Source organism: Ctenopharyngodon idella, chromosome 9 (genome assembly GCF_019924925.1).
Source record: "Ctenopharyngodon idella isolate HZGC_01 chromosome 9, HZGC01, whole genome shotgun sequence".
Classification (NCBI taxonomy): Eukaryota; Metazoa; Chordata; class Actinopteri; order Cypriniformes; family Xenocyprididae; genus Ctenopharyngodon; species Ctenopharyngodon idella.
Genome location: NC_067228.1, coordinates 27,203,232 through 27,221,766, shown reverse-complemented (window position 1 = coordinate 27,221,766; position 18,535 = coordinate 27,203,232). Strand labels below are relative to the sequence as shown.

The following is an 18,535-nucleotide window of genomic DNA, read 5'->3' as shown; positions in this document are numbered from 1 at the left end:
GCCACAAGAAAATGCTAGTTATGGTAGTCGATAAAGGTCAAAATAGGAGAAGCATTGTGAAAAACAAAAACAAAAAAAACACAGCAATCACAGACATTCCCGTCCAGTCAACAGTCTATTTCTTAGAGGAACTATGAGTTAGCTGAAAAATGTGGTTTTCTTGCCATATTTTACGGTGTGTCTTTTCATCTCATTAAGAGTAAGTGCAGCTGCTGAAAAGCAGTCCAAGAATCATTGCTTATACATTTTGTAGATTGGGAAACCAAATTGCCAGGGTGGCGATGCTTTATCTTAGGATGGCATGCAGTGGCTCCTTGTCACCATGGTAGATTACAAAAACACTGGATGAGGGTCTCTATTATGTATGATTACTGCCTTTAATCAGACACCTCAACTTTAATGAATATAATCTGCTGACAACAGAAATCTACATTGATTTTTCTTTGTTTTCTTCTCACTTCAGATTTCATATTTCATCTCAAATGCTTCACTGTTCCTTAAATATGCATGGGCCTACTTCAACTTTAAATAAAAAAACTGTCCTTTATTAGTCATTACAGTGGTGTTGTGGAAGTGTTGCAACTGTGAGACATTAATATATAGACAAAATATATAAATAATTCTCACACAATTATTGAAATGGTTTGTGATATTTCTGCATCGTTTAGATCATCATGGTTTTTTAATTAATAATGGTTATTTTTATGATTAATTTTTATATTTTAAGATAGAAAGGTATGATAGGAAAATGGTAAAACAACAAAATCTACACTTAAAGGCATTTGAAAAGTAGCAAATATCAATGACAAACACAATGGGGATTTAATCTCATAATTAAAAAATCTTTTAGTTTTAATAGGCCTACAAAGGGGAACATATTTCTGAAGAAAATTAAAATCTCAGCCATAAATGAATGCTCAGCAGCATTCAAAATGTAACTGACAGCGATGACATATTTGCATTTATTTATTTATTTATTTATTTTTACATCTTTTTACATACTGATTTGCGATTGATTTTCTTTGTTCTATTTGTTTTCGTAGCCACACTGGACGCAGAATCTGTCTTTATTTATCCATGTAGTATATGCCTATCACATTAACCTCTCTCTCTCTCCTTTTATATGTGCGCTTACAACTTTTATAACTATTATTTGACCTAAAACAATATTATGTTGCTTTGCAATCATTAATTTTCATGTAATATGGACTAATATAAAATGGTAGGCTCTTCAAAGTAAAGCTTTTGTAGTTTAAGTCGGTCACTCACTGAGGAGTGTGTGAATTTGAGTGTGTGCTCTTTATCTGGATCTGCTCCACGGCTTTTTCACGGGCCACGTCACGTCACGGAGGGGGAAGAAACAGATTCCTGAGCGCTGCTCGAGTTTCCTGCGATCACATCCTCAGATCCACATCTACAGCGGACCGAGACGCCGCGCTTTCCCTCCTTCAACACACTCAATCGGCTTTTCTTACAAAAATGGTGAGAAACCTGAACACTATTTACAACATTTTACACCGTCTAAACAACTTGTGTTGTATTGCTTTGAACGCTTTCTCTGTTTGTAATGTATTTTCATCCCTTCTCTTTCTTCTCTCCGCCCGCTACGCCCGTTACAGATGTTTCGATGTTTACCCGTGCTTTTCCTCCTGGCTGTAGTCTGCTGTCATGCTGAGGTAAGTTAGCCTGTATGAAGCCCGCATTCGATAAGGAGAAGAGCTTTTTTGGGGGGAAATGTGTTTATGGGGAAACCGGATTACAGTGTCTCTGAAATCAAACTTGTACCTAATGAACTATAGAAGAAACCTGAGTCCGGTCAACTAACAACTTAGAACAAAAAGCGGTAGGCTAATAATTATTATATTAAAGCTGAACTCAGTCATTTTTTGCTAATTGAAAAAGTTTTACACATAATGGACAGCATGTTTAATGATGTTTGCTTACACTCCAGACATCCGTATTCTAGAAAAAAAAGGGGGTTATTCTGCATGGAGCGGGTCGCAACCTCATGGGCGGCGTCATGTTGACATCACATGATCAGTTGTGCAGTTGCCTAATGATATTACTACTACCACTGCTGCGTAGATTACTTACAAATTGTCGTTGGTTACCGATTCTAAATTGCATGACAAAGTTAGTAACATAATCCATTACATTACACATTTAAGGTAGTAGGCTATAATCTAACTACTTTTTGATTACTTTTGACCTAACTCGTTTATCACATTGTTTTGAATAATACAATCTGATACCATATTAATATGAAAATGCAAAGAGAAAGAAAATATATTCCATTCTTTATCAACAACATGAAGTGCATTAAATAGGCTATTACATTACATAAGGGTTTCCCAGGTTGGCAAGTTTAATGAAAAGCTATTAAGTAATTAAATAATAATTAAAAATAAAAACAATCAAAACAAAAGACTTAGTGAAAAAAAAGATTTTAAAAAATATTTTGTTTACCTGCATGTCATATGACCATTAGCTGACATCAGAAAACTGTGGATTTTATTATTGATTATTAGTATTAATATTATTATTATTATCGACTTAGCAATGAATTATCATTTATCAATGAATTATGTAGTCAATAAAAAAAGTAACTGTAGTCTGATTACGAGTATTTTAAAACGCAATTAATTTATTAATTTTTGGAATCTTTTTATGTAATACATTTAATCAGTTACTACCCAGCACTGACTACTAGTAATATGTTTACTATTTTATATATAGTTTTGATGTGAAATGGTGTGAAATGATGTGAATTTTTTTTTTTTTTTATGTTTTTATTTTATTTTTGTATTTATAGATCAATATTTGGTAAATATATTAATTAAATTTAACCTAAAAATACATTACATTTTATCAGACTTAGTGTCATGCACATATTTTTTATTCAGTGAATAAAAATAATATATAAAGTGCATATATTAAGGGGCTATTTATAAAGAATGTTGGACCAGCTGAGATGTCAAGATGCATCTGTCACAACACGCATTTACATCACTTGGTTTGTGTTTGTGTGGTTAATGAACTCTGTGTGTGGTGAGAGCTTGGTGGCCTTTATATTGGGAATTCAAAAGAGCTGTAAACAGACAGCTGTTAAAACCAATCAGATAACAACATGTTAGGTGGTGTTTGGCCAGTGAGTTTACACTGATTTCAGTGTTCAGATGCAGCTGCTGATGGGGGCCATATGTTGTTTTTGTCAGTGTTGTGTTAATTGTGTTCTTACGCTCTGTAGTGCAGCCTGCCAGGTGAGCTGCATTTAAGCCACACAACAAGAGGAACTCAACTGATGCAAACACAAACATTCTTGCACTATATTTTAATTTATATGCACTGTAAAAATGACTTAAGCATTTATTTTTCATAATTTTTTACTTTTATGTTTCGAAACAAACAACACACATTTTGGTGAAAGTTGTCCCGAATGCCAATGACACACGCATCAAGAATGTACTTCCTGTGTAAAACATCTGCAGTTTCTCAAACAAGCACAAATATACTGTGTGTTAAAAACAAAGTGCCTTTAGTTTTAAAAATGTATCGCATGAGATTCCCAAGCATTATTTTTTAATTTGAATGGAGACTGCATTTGTAGTTAGAGCATGCTATTGTATTACAACATGCACAATATTGTGTGGTAGACCGCACTAGAATTATGTGTAAGTAATTTCATGCTGACAGGCTTGATAAGAAAACACTTAAGCTAAAAGAACAGCAACTCATAATGGGTGTCATGCAACCTGCATGATTCTTTCCTCCGCTATTCATGCAGTTCATGCTGTGGTTTGTCTCTATCTTGTATCTCTCTCAGTGGGGGCTTTGGAGCTGTCAGAGCTTGTGTTCCCTAAAGGCATGATATGCTGCTTACATAGACAAGCTCTTAAAGAGTGTCACCCCAAATTAAAACACACTGAATTTCCTACTCCTACAAATATAGTTTGTGCTTGGAGGATTTTATAGTTGGTTGATGTGTGGTGTGGTGTGGTTGTGTGTGTGTGCGTGTGTGTGTGTGTGTGTGTAATGTATACAGTATTGGAATCTTCATTGTTTGTGATTATGTGCATATAGACTGTGATCACAATTCAGACCATTTTCATTGACCTTGAATCTCCCCCCTTAATTTTCTTTTTATATGGATTTGTAAAGAAGTTTCAAAGAGAAACAAACTAGCTTCAATATAAATCATAAATTTAAGCAAAAAAGTATATGAAAATTAGACTAAAAATGAAAGACTGTGTAGATAATTTTTTTTAATATTCAGAATTAATTATCCAATAAAATATTGTGAATGATGTAATTGAATCAAAAATGAGGTTACAGTATAACTTTTTAAAGTATTGATTTTGAGCATAATAACAATTGTGTTGTGAAATATTTAGATATAGATCAATATAAAAATAGTTTGAGAGTGTAGAATTACATCATTCGCAAGGAAGTTGTCGATTTCTGCCAAGTTAAAGGATTAGTTCACTTCAGAATTAAAATTTCCTGATAATTCACTCACCCCCATGTTATCCAAGATGTTTATGTCTTTCTTTCTTCAGTCGAAAAGAAATGAAGGTTTTTGAGGAAAACATTCCAGGATTTTTCTCCATATAGTAGAGGTCAATGGCTACCAACGCATTGAAGGTCCAAATTGCAGTTTCAGTGCAGCTTCAAAGCGCTCTACGCGATCCCAGCTGAGGAATCTAGTGAAACGATCTGTCATTTTCTAAAAAAAAAAAAAAAAAAAAAAATGTATATGCTTTTTAACCACAAATGCTTGTCTTGCTCTGCGATGTGCCACACATTACATAATCATGTTGGAAAGGTCACACGTGATGTAGACGGACGTACCGCGGTAGGACGAAAATCTCATTTTCTCCTCCCACTTCAAAATCATCAGACATCGTTGTTTTACCTTTTTTTATAAAGGGCGTTACTGGATCGGTACTTCTGCCTACATCACAAGTGACCTTTCCAACATGATTATGTAATGTGTGGCGCAACGCAGAGCAGTGCAAGATGAGCATTTGTGGTTAAAAAGTATATACATTTTTATTTTTTTTAGAAAATGACAGATCGTTTTGCTAGACAAGACCCTTATTCCTCGGCTTGGATCGTGTAGAGCAGTCTTTCGCAACTCCAGTCCCCGGGACCCACTGCTTTGCACATTTTGTATGTCTCCCTTATTTACCACATCTGATTCAGATCATCAGCTTGTTAGGAGAGAGCTCCATGAACTGAACTAAGTGTGTAAAAAGAGACATACAAAATGTGCAGAGCAGTGGGTCCCGAGGACTGGAGTTGAGAACCACTGGTGTAGAGCCCTTTGAAGCTGCACTGAAACTGCAATTCCACTATATGGAGAAAAATCCTGGAATGTTTTCTTCAAAAACCTTAATTTCTTTTCGACTGAAGAAAGAAAGACATCTTGGATGACATGGGGGTGAGTAAATTATCAGGAAATTTTAATTCTGAAGTATTGCATGGTAATAGCAGCTTCTATGATTGGGTAGTGTAGTTTTTCACCAGGAACTCGATTTTTTTTTTTTTTTTTTTCATTAAATAACTTCAACTTATGGCATCTACAGTAGCTCATATCACTGTGTAACAATCTTTTGTGGCAGGTCCTAAAAGAAAGGTTTGCACATTATTGCCAAACGATTGTCTATATATTAAGGAAATGAATGGGTTTTATGTTCTCAACACTACTGTTGCACTCTTTTGGAGGTTTTATGATTTGTCAGCAAGAAAATTTAAATCATTAAAGGGATAAATCATCACTTCTGTCATCATTTACTCAAACTCATGTTGTCTGCATGACTTTGAAGAATGGTGGTAACCAAGCACTTTTGGTTATCATTGACTTTCATTGTATGGACAAAACAAAACACAATGACACCTGAAAGTCATACAGGTTTAGAATGACATGAAGGTGTGTAAATGTTTTTTTTTTTTTTTTTTTTTGAGTAAATTATACATACCTATCAACCTGTAAAGGAAAATTCTTGTGTGGGCAAAAAAAAAAAAAAAAAAAAGAATCCAAAAAATAGCTTTCAGTCTTATACTCTGTCTCTCTGGTTCTCTGTTGTTTACAGGATACATTAAAGAAAATAGAAGAAAACACTGTTCAGAATATGAAACATTGTCACGCACACACACAAACACATTATCACAAACTGTGGAGGAGAATGAATTTCAGCTCTTCTCGAGGCTCTTTTTTTAAAACGGCTAAATGTAATAGCAGAGGCAGGATAATGCAGTTATCTAAACTGCTCCTAGAGTTTTGAGTTGCTTTCTACCTGCGTTTCTCTGCTGCCTTACAGCAGGTGAATTGACTGCGCTTTAAGCCCTGATAAAAATAGAAGTTACCGAGGGAAAAAGAAAATGAGGGAGAAAGAGAGAGTGAGGTAGGGGAAAAGAGAGGTGTAGTGAAAGAGGACACTGTCAGGGTCACAGTGCCCCAGTGCCCCGTCTGCTGGAGCTATAGTGATCTTTACTGAGGGTAATGATCTGCTGTGATTTCAACTATATACAGAAATTATTGTTTTGATCTTTCCCAATGTATTGCCTTTGCCTTTCAAATGTATGTGCACTATTGCTATAATTTTGTTCCTAACACATGTTAGTGGTTGTGCCAGAAAAGCCAGCTGCCTCGCTGCCTCACTGCCCAGTCAGTCAATGACTTAGTGTCTTTGTATAAAGGCCCCTCAAATGGAAACTGGTTTCAGACAGGCTTCCAAGGCACCATAGCGTCATGTCTAATGATCTCGAGCACATTCGCATGAGCTTAGGAAATAACCAAGGAGGTCAGAAAGACCTGATGAGAACTGACTGTTAGCATTCCCATTCATCTCAATGAAACCCTTTGAAATCTATGTAAATGTGACTTGCCAAAAAAATAAAAAAATGTTTTGTCAGAATACACAGCTACCTTTGAGAATTACCATCAATGGAGAAACAGGATTTTTTGCATCTAACAGCAGGGCTAACCGCTGAAGCTAGCCAGTTAAATAACCATTTTGGCAATAACCGAACAATTTTTAATGACAACAATACTTCTACAGGCTAACAATGTATATGTTTTTTTAATTAGTTAACATTTTTATTCTTTCATTATTTCCACCACCCGCCAAAACGCACACAAAGGACACATCTGCTGCCATCAACCAGATGAAGGCATCTAAAAGCTGGAATACACTATACAATTTCACAGATTTTTGCCTCCATTTACAATCTGGACAAGTCGAAGCCAGTTGCTGAAAGTCAGAGCAGATATAAGTTAGCAGAGTTCATAGAAAATCAGTGTATAAAGGGCTTTTTTTTTTTTTTTTTTTTTTAGCTTCAGATTCCATCCAGGGGATGTAAAACGTTGTGTTATTGGACCTATTTATGCCTGGTCATTTTTGGGCCTATTTACACCTGAGTTTTTTCTGATTTATTAAAACTGTTCTATTTACACTTGGCCACATAAATGTATCCCCACAAAAAAAAATATATATATATAAATCTGATCTTACAAATTTGAGGAGTTCACATCAATGAAAGCAACAGGTATGAACTACATTTTATGTATCATCAGCTACCTCAGTAGGAGAGAGAGCGGCATCAGCACTGGTAAGATCATTTGGTGTTACTACATTTAATGAAAATGATTGTGTGTTGACTTCAGGATGCGACGTCGAACTTTTCTGTTTCATTTGTGGCACTTTGCACGCACGGCCTCGCTGAAGAGATAGGCTACTCATTTGTGGCAGGCGATGTCATAATTGGCTAACAGGAGCCGGTAACGCGCTCTCCCATGGTTGTTATTTTGGGAGGAGTAATGCATTTACATTTCATGTGGAATTCATCTCAAACCACCTCCTGAAGTGGTTTGAGTGATCAGATTGAAATCAGTCTCAAATTTAAATGCATTTTGGAGGGCATTTACACCTGGTATTTTCATGATCTGACAGCTATCCGGTCAGAGAAAACACATGAAGTGACCAGGTGTAAATGGGCCCATTGATAATTTGAGCTGATTTTAGAACACATATTTTTTTATTCATTGTGTGTCTCCTAGTAAAGAGGCACACGATTCTGCATGTGTTTGTGGTGTTTGGAACAACTTGAAAGTGCGTGACCCTCAGTTGTTTAGTGCACAAGGCCCAGTCGGCAAGAGTATGATGCCTAGTGTTTTAAAATCTGTTCAGATTTGAAAATTTGTGTAGTGTATTCCAACCTTTATTTGACAGGATGTTACTGAAACATTGGATTTGGAGTTGTTGTCTGCATACCTCCATATAATAATACACAGCATTTTTCCTGTCAGCACAGTCAGTATTTATAAGCTTCACAAAAATGCTTTCAGTAATCTCTTGCAATGAGGATCTGGCAGAAGGAATTTTTACTCCCTCAGGGTGTGAGTCTAGTGTCCACAAACAGCTGGTCAATCTTTTATTAAGGGGATATAAACACACTCGCAGATGTACCAACAAGACACAGGCAAGAGACCCTAAAAAATATTTTCCTCTTCTCTAGCCTGCTTCCTAATCTAGTTGTCTAATCAACCTGGATTTGTATATTACGTTGACTTTTTAAAGAATTGTTTTAGTTCCTCTTTTGTAAGTCGCTTTAAGCATCTGTTAAACGCATAAATGTAAATGTAAACTAAATTGAGAGCTAAAATGTCTAAAATGTAAATTTTTTCATGACGAATCTCATCAGATGCTTGATCAGTCTTTGCTTTTCTTTTTTTATTGAAATGTTTGAAATTTAGAAAATACTAAGTACAAGCTTCTCATCTCAGTCTCTGTATAATACATGGTATGCTCTCTTAACCCAACAGAATATTGTTCAGATTGTTTTTGAATGATCAAGCGTGACTATATACAGTAAAAAGGGGAATTGTTTGTCTGTTAATTTAACATTTTGTCCCATTTTAATAGTCATTTGCAGGCCCTTATAGAATCTGAATGCAATGATTGATTAAAATGTTGGCGGATTTCCACATAATTGGATATCCGATTGGTACCAATAAAAGTATGGCACATAGTTCCATTTAACACATTTTAGCTTACATCCAATCTGCAGATTACCCTTCAAAATCAGCAATTAAAATACAAAAATGTCTGCAGATTCTGTTTGGACCTGGTCATGTGTTGGTTTAGACTGACAGAAACAACTAAATGCTAAAAACGAACTTTAGTGCGGACAAAAAAAGTCTTTTGTTTGAAGAACAGGGCTGATGCAAACCTGCTATGGTTGTTGTGTTGCTCATTGTTGCTTTTGAGCTGTAAAATATTTAATGTCTGAAAGCCATCTGCTGCATATAAACTTTAAAAAAAAACATTTCATACATATCCCTTCTTTTCTGTTTTTATTTAGTTTTTCTCTCTGTCACTTTTCTGTCTGTCACAAACATGCCTCATGTTTGATAAGCTTTCACTCTTATCTTGATTCCACTCGTTTTCTTTGTTTTCTCTCATATGTCCTTCATCAGTGTTCTGTAGTTTGCATTGTTTACCATCTGTTTTCTCTCAAACGTTTTCCTTCGTCATTTCCCTCCCCCAAGTCTCTCTATGAAAGAGCATAGTCTTGTCACTGGCTTTGTGCTGGTGTTTTATGGCCTTGTTTTGTAGCTATCAGAGCTTGAAAGAGCCTTGTAATGAGAGGGAGGAACAGACAGTGGGAAGGATGAGGTGATGAAGGAAATTACACAAGAGATCAAGAAGTTTAGCTCTGCTTATTGTGATACTGGTACACAAGGTGATACAGGGACAAAGAGAGTAAAGGAAGACATAATAAAGAGACATTTAGCCCACTGTATTTTCTTGGTTATATCCAAAATAAACTATTTTTTGTGGTACTTGTTGTTCTACTCAAAATTACAGGTTATCAAAACGGGATGTGTAAACAACGTCCCAAGAAAGCCCTGTGTAATTAGGGTCCAGCAGACCCTGACACATTTCTTAGTTCAGCTAGACAGACAGAGTACAACAGAATGCATGTGTTTTTCCTTAAAAATAATCATAGTTTATACTTAAAAAACTCCACTAATCGGTTATTTATTTTACAGTCCTGTTTCACATGACCATACTATGTACTTATTGTAGTAATGACACTAACTAGGTACTAACTTTGAACCCACCCCTAAACCTTAACTTAACCTATGTTATTGTGTATCAAAATAAAAAAAATCCTAAACCTTTAAAAAAAAAAATATATATATATATATATATATATATATATATATATATATATATTTGTTTACTTGCATGCCATGTAATAATTAACTAACATCAGCAAACTTAACATGCAAATGTGTTGATAAATTATTCAAATTTAATATCTTAGAGAGTACTTCGTCAATATTTTTTTGACTGACAAAATTTTTTCTCTTCATGCTGCTCTTTATTTCTCCTCATCCTTCACTTATCAATTATCATTTGAAATATAACATTTTGTCCGGTAGACACTAACAATAAATACAAACATTTCAGACAATAAATATCTAGTTCATTCATGAAACTCCAGAGGGCACAGGCTGATAGGTCCTTAATGGAATCTGCTAGCAATCACATAATTTACTACACGGCACAAGCTGATTGGTCTCTGCTGCATCTGCAGCCAATGAAATTGTTTCCTCAGCAATTAAATAGTCTGGGTCAGTGTTTGCTGTAAGCAAGTCTTACACCGTGTCTACACCAGATGCGACTTTTTTCGCTCCGCATCCGCAACAGTTAAAAGCTGTCGACACTGAACGCGACAAACCGACTGTTGCAAAGCACTTGGACTACGTCAGAAATAGAACGGGGAATCCGTTTACTGTTGGGAATTTGTTGTGTCACGTCACGCCGCATCCAGTGTAGACAATATCACTGATTATAATGGGTTCTATTATCTTTTGACGCATCGTGTCACGCCGCTCGTGTCCGGTGTAGACATGGTGTTACACTGCTTTAAACCCTCCACCTTCCCCAGCTCCACCTGTCTAGATCTGCTCTGGGTAATTTCATGTATGCTATTTATGCTGCAGCAGTATGTCATGTTCTGTGAATGTATTGACAGTAGCAAGTCTCTGTACTTGTTCTGCAGCTGCATCAGCAATATTCAACTGTGTATAGCAGATCTACTCTGCTAAGACCAAATACATTAACACTGTCACGTCCATTAACATGCTAAACTATTGAGAGAGTTAAACAGTAAAAACAGTTCAACAAAAGTAGGTTGACTACAATCTATGACAATGTAAAATACTGCAGACTTGCGTCAGGCGTCTAGTGGGGGACAAGAGTGTGGTGTCCTGGGGCCTCATGGGACCATAAAACGCCTTTGTTTGTACTTTGAATACATTACCATAATACACAGCTAAAGAGATGTTAATGATAGCTAAGAAAACACAGCATTGTGTATCAATCTCTGATTGAGAATACAACACCCATCTACCCGCAGACAGGTCCTTCACCATATTATGGCGCCTTGTACAAAGAACAAGGCCATTGGTAAGAATGTGGGACTGAAAACAAGCACACTTCCTTCCCCAAACACATGTCAGCCATTAACCTAGCTCTCCCAGTCCATGACCCTTCAGAGAGAACCGCAGCAGACAAGCCGGGACGGCTGGAACAGAGCCTAGATTCAGATGGTAGGCGGGAGATAGATTGAGAAAAGTAACTTGGGTGAAAGAGAGAAGTTGGCGGGATCTACCAAAAGCAGAAGACTGGCTGTAATCCTGAGCGACAGCCAAAATGAGACAAAAGACTAGAGACCAGAGAGGAATAAAATGGATTGATTCACTGAGGTGCAGCGAGAGATGGTACCACTTGAAAGGAAGTTTTAAAGAGAGAGATGGAGGAGAGAAAAAGAAAGAACGTGTAATTACAGCAGCTGAAATGTAGGAAATAAAAAAGAAAAAGACTGTCCCACGCTGCCCGCAGTGTGCTGGCGTCCATCCACCATCCTATTGCCAAGACCAGATTTGGAAACTGCTGAATGGACATTAAAATTGTGTCACTTCGCCGATAAGATTGTTTTTTGGATTCACTTGTGGGAGCTAATATTTTATTACAGTAGCACTTATTGACTTACTCAAATAATTTTTGCAAATAATTCAGCCTGGGCTACTTAACATGCTACAGGCTGTTTTGTTTTGTAGATAATACAATCTTAGATAACCAAGAAGATCCTGTGTTTAATAATAACATTTAACATACATTACCATTTCATTATGCATTCTTTCTAAAGTCTGGTCAGAAATCACGAGATCAATAGTGATTCTTTTATTCCATGGGGTTCTTAATTTAAGGTACACTGTTAACTTATTTAAAAGTAAACATCTTCTAGATAACATCTTAACTCTTTTCCAGCCAGCATTAAAAAAATAAATAAATAAATAAAATTGCCAGTCAGCGCCAGCATTTTTGATCATTTTCACAAAAATGTCATAGCCCCCGGAATATTTTGTTGCATGAATATCTGAACAAACATATATATCAAATCTATATATCAAAATAAAGAACAGGGTCTCTGCTTGTAAACAAACAAATTTGTACAACCCGAATTCCGGAAAAGTTGGGACGTTTTTTTAAATATGAATAAAATGAAAACTAAAAGATTTTCAAATCACATGAGCCAATATTTTATCCACAATAGAACATAGATAACATAACAAATGTTTAAACTGAGAAATTTTACAATTTTATGCACAAAATTTCAAATTTGATGCCTGCTACAGGTCTCAAAATAGTTGGGACGGGGGCATGTTTACCATGGTGTAGCATCTTCTCTTCTTTTCAAAACAGTTTGAAGACGTCTATGCATCGAGGTTATGAGTTTCTGGAGTTTTGGTGTTGGAATTTGGTCCCATTCTTGCCTGATATAGGTTTCCAGCTGCTGAAGAGTTTGTGGTTGTCTTTGACATATTTTTAATTTAATGTTGCTCTAAAACCTTTATATACCTTTCAGCATTCATAGTGCCTTCCAGAACAGGCAAACTGCCCATACCGTATGCACTTATGCACCCCCATACCATCAGAGATGCTGGCTTTTCACCAGAACGCTGATAACACGCTGGAATGTCTCCCTCCTCTTTAGCCCAGAGGACATGGCGTCCGTGATTTCCAACAAGAATGTCAAATTTGGACTCGTCTGTCCATAGAACACTTTTCCACTTTGAAACAGTCCATTTTAAATGAGCCTTGGCCCACAGGACACGACGGCGCTTCTGGACCATGTTCACATATGGCTTCCTTTTTGCATGATAGAGCTTTAGTTAGCATCTGCAGATGGCACGGCGGATTGTGTTTACCAACAGTGGTTTCTGGAAGTATTCTTGGGCCCATTTAGTAATGTCATTGACACAATCATGCTGGGTTGACATTTCATTCAGTAAGGTTAGGCAGTTTTGATTTATATGCTGTTTAATGTTTGATGATCGCAATATTTTACATGTGCGTAAGCAATGCTTCTATCTTTGTTTCTGCTGCTTCACCAGCATTTTGATCAGGAGATTCTGTACTCTTTCAGAAGATGCGTAACAGCGCCCCCTAACATATAACAGTGAAAACATGGATTGCCGCATGGATTGCATTTTGTTGTAAAATTCACGTAAAATTCCATCAATGGTGAAGAAAGAGTTAGCAGCTTGCTTTAGTACAATTTTAATGTAAAAGCCAAATATTTAATATTGGAAACAAATGTATGTATGTGTTATATATATATATATATAGTATTTATAATATCATATTTAAAAAAAAAATACTTTCAAGATGCCATGCAAATTTGGGGGTTTGAAAACCCTTGCTATATGCTATAATCCACTCATTGGGCTTCGTGTTATGTCTGTTTTTTTACTATAAGCATTGAAATTTCGACATTAAATTTTTGACCAAATTGCTATACAATGTCATTTTTCGTTGTCTGCAAGCACTGGTATTTAGTTCCTTCAGCAAATTCAAACCTAGTTTTAGCCAGGTTAGTCTAGCCTTTTAGCCAAGTCTAGCTAGTCTTTTTAGACAACTGAAATGGGGAAAAAGAATGCTGTTATCTTTCTTGAGTCCTGTGTACACCCCCTCCCAATGCACATTTGCAGTTCATCTTGTCTCTGTCCCATTGCTACAGAAGAATCTGCGTGGCTCATTGGAACTTTTAAGAGCTCTCTCACATTCACACACTCTGTTCCTTTGTGCCTGTGTCATTGAGAGCACACTCCTGAGGCATCATGCAGCGCCGCCTTTAACTCAGAGCTCCATAGAACCTGGAATGTGATGCATTAGAATAGAATGACATCACTGGCGTTCCATTCCAATAACGGAGAAAAATGAGCAAGAATGCACAGATGGGACGGCACTCTCTTTTTGTCTGATGGATATGTTGGGAGACCATAAACATCATGAGCTAGTTTTAATGTAACAGTCAGACGTTTTAACAATTAAAAATCATAACAAAAAGCATGCAGTGTGTTTGAGAGCAGTTTTAGTGCACTGGAATTTCATCTGCATATTTGTGACAGCTCCTCTGACCCATATAACTGACATGTTTGAAACAGGACAGACTCCATGGAGAGACCCATGAGAGAATTTAGCAGAGAGGAATTCCTCTCTGTCCTCCCTGCTCTCTCTTTAGAAGGCATTTCTATTGACTGGAAGTAAGTAATGCTGTTGTTTGTGGGAAATTCAAACTGAGTTCAGCAAGAATGTCAATAGAAAAGAAATGTGGAGAGAAAAATAAAAGACAAATGAGTGAGGGAAGAGAAAAGCTTAAGAAATGACATCATACCATTGCATACTTGAGAGAGAACTTGTGCTCATTAGCTCTGACATCATCTTTTAAATATCAAACATTAACTACACACCCAGAATGCTCAAGGTTTCAGGGCAAATCAAACTGATTTTTACATTTAAATTTCCATTTAAAAGGAAAAAATAAAAAACATGACATGCGGACATAAAAATATATATCGTGGCCACGAATAAAGAATTCGTTCTCCACTGAATGTATATGTTGCTGCGTCTGTCTTAGCAACCACTCTTAGCAACGTAAACATGTTTGTACTGATTTTGTTCATTGAAGCTGCATTATGTAGAAGAGTATTGTGAGAGAGTTTATTACCTGCATTCAGATTTAGCATTTTCTCGTTCTGTTTGAATGTCCGCTGCAATCTTGTCCTTTTAACTTTTAATGGGTATTCCCGAGCCCTGCTGACACTGACAGCGCTAGTCAAAGCATTTGTCATTTGCGTCTTGTTCCGTGTTCACAACAAGTTTCAATATAAAAGTCTTTGCGACTGAGTTACTCGCTCATAAAGACAATCTTTGCCGCAATCTTTGCCGTAATAAATGTAACTTCTGTTGCTGTTCACAGGGACTTTTTTCCCAGTGGAAGGAAGCCTTTTAATGATTTTAAATGAAAGTTGCATTGATACATATTTTTGGCTTTAATATTTGTATTGTGTGGTAACCATTTTATAAAAGCAATAACCCCCGTGAAGCCGTGGTTTACAGTGATTTTATAACAGCTAAGGGGGTTTTAGGCACTCCGCTCTGCATCGTGCCTAACAACGCCCCTTAGCTGTTTAAATTCACTGTAAACCACGGCTTCTTGGGGATTTAATATACTATAGATACTAACCACAACATGGCCATGATTTGCTATCGAGGGAACAAGTTATTTTGCACACGATTTACTTAAAACGAGGGAGCGAATTAGTAAAATGTGCACAAAATATAATAGTATGTTCTCTCAATAGTAAATCATGGCCACGTTGTAGTAATTAGTATAGATTAGTAAAATTAAAAGATTAGTAAAACTAAAAGTAAAATTCATATAGATAAGTAAAACATGCTGACATATTAGTAAGTCGAATTGTCGAAGTAACGAATTGTTTGTTTGTGGCCACAATATATATTTTTTCCTGCATGTCATGTGCGGACTCTGCCGCATTCATCATAAAGGACGTCTTATTTCAGAACAGTAACAATTATAAAATTGAGTGAATTGAAAATTGTTGTAATTTCTTAATAACTTTGGAATGTAGTGGTCAGTTTACTGAAATGAAGCAGCCTCAATGACGTATGCAGCTGACAAATTTGATGTCTGGAGGGGACAGCCTTCGAAATGAGATGGAGCATCAGAGTTGTGTAATGGCGCTAGGTCAGCAGTACAGCAGTCACTGTCTAACAAGGCCATTGATTTATTTTAAATCTACACGCCATGTTGTTTAGAGCCGTATTACACACAATGCTTTTACCTTTATTCATTATACAGTAGTTGTTGAATATCTGATGCTAATTGTATCTAAAAAGTTCATTGGGAATGTAGAAACTTGGTGGCACGTCTGACAAACACCAGTCTTTTTACTGTCATCAAATTCAGTATGTTTAAAAGTCTTAGTTAATTGTAAAGATAATTGAATATCAAATCCGAATAATTCAAATAAATAATACAATTATCTTACTTTACAATTATCTTACATCCTATGGAAAAACTCAGTGGTTGGGTTTCCATTCAAACACCCACACCTCATCAATTCAAAAGAAACAAAGGAAGTGAGATTTACTTATAGACCTTGACCAGAGGTGTGTGGGTAATGTAGTGCACTAGATTTGGTAGTGTAGTTTGCTTCCGAGAGCCTGCTATGCTCTGATTGGTCAAATGGCCCAGTCTGTTGCGATTGGTCTACCGCTTATAGCGCCTGTCGGAAACGAACCGCCAATTGCCAGAACTGAACTTCAGCTCCGGAGTCTTCCTAAAGCATTGTACACACTGTAAAATCAATCTAAGCATGAGTCCGATTATGCAACATTGGAAGAACTAGTTAATTAACTCAAGCCTTCATCGCAAGGACGACTTGAGCAGGACGTTTCTCAGTGATACGCTACTCAGTTTGATGTTCATCATAAGATATTGCAACTGCAATTCCTCACCATTAGCATTAACAAGTGTGTGTCCATCAACAACCCGATGTGTATATATTGCGGTGCACATGTGGGAACTGTATTATTAACTGTATCAATAACAGCGCATATTAGCCGAGCACTAATGTGAATGACATTAACATCTTTAATGGATAAGTGTCAAGTTGTGTAGAACATAGGCTGCCATTATGTAAATATGTTACCCAGTGATGTGTAGCTGTCACGGAAGTGGGATTCAAATTCCTGACGACTCGTTTAGGCTGTTCAGAGTCATTTCTTTCTTTTGAGCGATTGTAACTTTATTTATCATGCACACTTTATTTATCGGCTTCACAACTTTGCCAATCGTTTACATTCACAGACAGCTACATTACACATTGCATGAAAGGTAATTTTTGAAAAAGCATTATAGGGGAACTTTATAACTTTTTAACTTTTGTTTTGCAAAAGGGAGAGTTAAATTTGTACGTGGCGAATAAAATTGGTTTTATCTCAAAGTGATAACCTATCAAGATCACAAATATATGGGATATGATGATGTTGTTGAATTGCAAAAGCATGAAACTATGTAAATTGTTTGACTAAACATTTGCCACAAATCATTAAAAAACATCTCTAAAAACATTAAAAGAAAAAATTGAAAATCATTTCACTGCATTCAAATTTTCTAGATATTAACCCCCTTTTTGGCTAGTTTTAGCTAGTTTATCTTTACGAAAATGTGTACAAATTTGTCTTTTTTTTTTTTTAAGTAAAAATTCAAATTTTACCCCTCCCCCATTCAACCCCTACTCATGTATTCCCCAATGATTCAGCATTCCCTTAATGTGGGACCGCTTTTTTGAAAAATCATTTTTCCATAACCCTGTGTTAGATCTTGTAATTTCAGGTAAAAGCAGACATAATGAAATATAATTAGAAATATTAGTTTTTCCTGTTTTGGCTAGACAACATGAGTACAAAGTGGCCAGAACAATCATATTTTTGTGATACATTCTGTCTCCAGGGCTCTTTACCTCCCTTTCTTATTATCATGTAAGTGTATACTAGTGCACAGAAATGCACTTGAGTGCTTTGAATTCTTGCACAGCCGTGGCTTTGCTGGATTGCTAAAGTTATATAGATGCTGCTTGACATGCCTTTCATCTAACGTAATCAGCTTACAGTGATGCTAGAAGGAGGCCTTGAGTGTGGTTTGTACTCTCTCATGCTCTTTAGCTCTGTTGCTATCTTTTTCCCCCGCATCCTCTCTATCCTGCTCATTTCCAGTCCACAGTCTCCCAGCATGTCCCTCTCTATGTGTGAGCAGCACCAGGACTATATGCGCGGGTTTAGTGTGTCTGTGTGGGGGCAGGTCAGGAAGTGAAAGCTTGGCTTTGTCTAGAGAAGGATTTCTACATTTGCATTCTTATGAGGAAAAATCTCTGTTCAAATTCCCAGCCTACCATGTGCAACCATTTATCTAGCATATAGAGCAAAGGTAAAGTATGTTATGTGGAAATGCAGGCACAATTGGTTTAAAACATTATCTCCCAATTGAGGATAATGACACATTAGCAATCATGAGTGGGATTAGTCATCGTGGAAGCACATTCCCACAGCAGTTATGTGGTTTATAACATCTGTTCACAATGCAAACTACT

At 36.5% G+C, this 18,535-nt stretch overlaps 1 protein-coding gene across 2 annotated transcripts in view; it reads left to right on the top strand.

The window, feature by feature from the left end:
* The first annotated feature begins 1,321 nt into the window (after positions 1-1,321).
* The window catches only part of fstl1b (follistatin-like 1b), a 52,986-nt gene continuing 35,772 nt past the window's right edge, over positions 1,322-18,535 (top strand). The window contains exons 1-2 of one of the 2 annotated variants that reach the window (XM_051905138.1): positions 1,322-1,482; positions 1,620-1,676. In XM_051905138.1, the coding sequence (XP_051761098.1) occupies positions 1,480-1,482; positions 1,620-1,676 (60 nt within the window). In that variant the 5' untranslated portion in view covers positions 1,322-1,479. The remainder of the gene's footprint in view (positions 1,483-1,619; positions 1,677-18,535) is intronic. The other variant, XM_051905139.1, reaches the window with a different exon arrangement.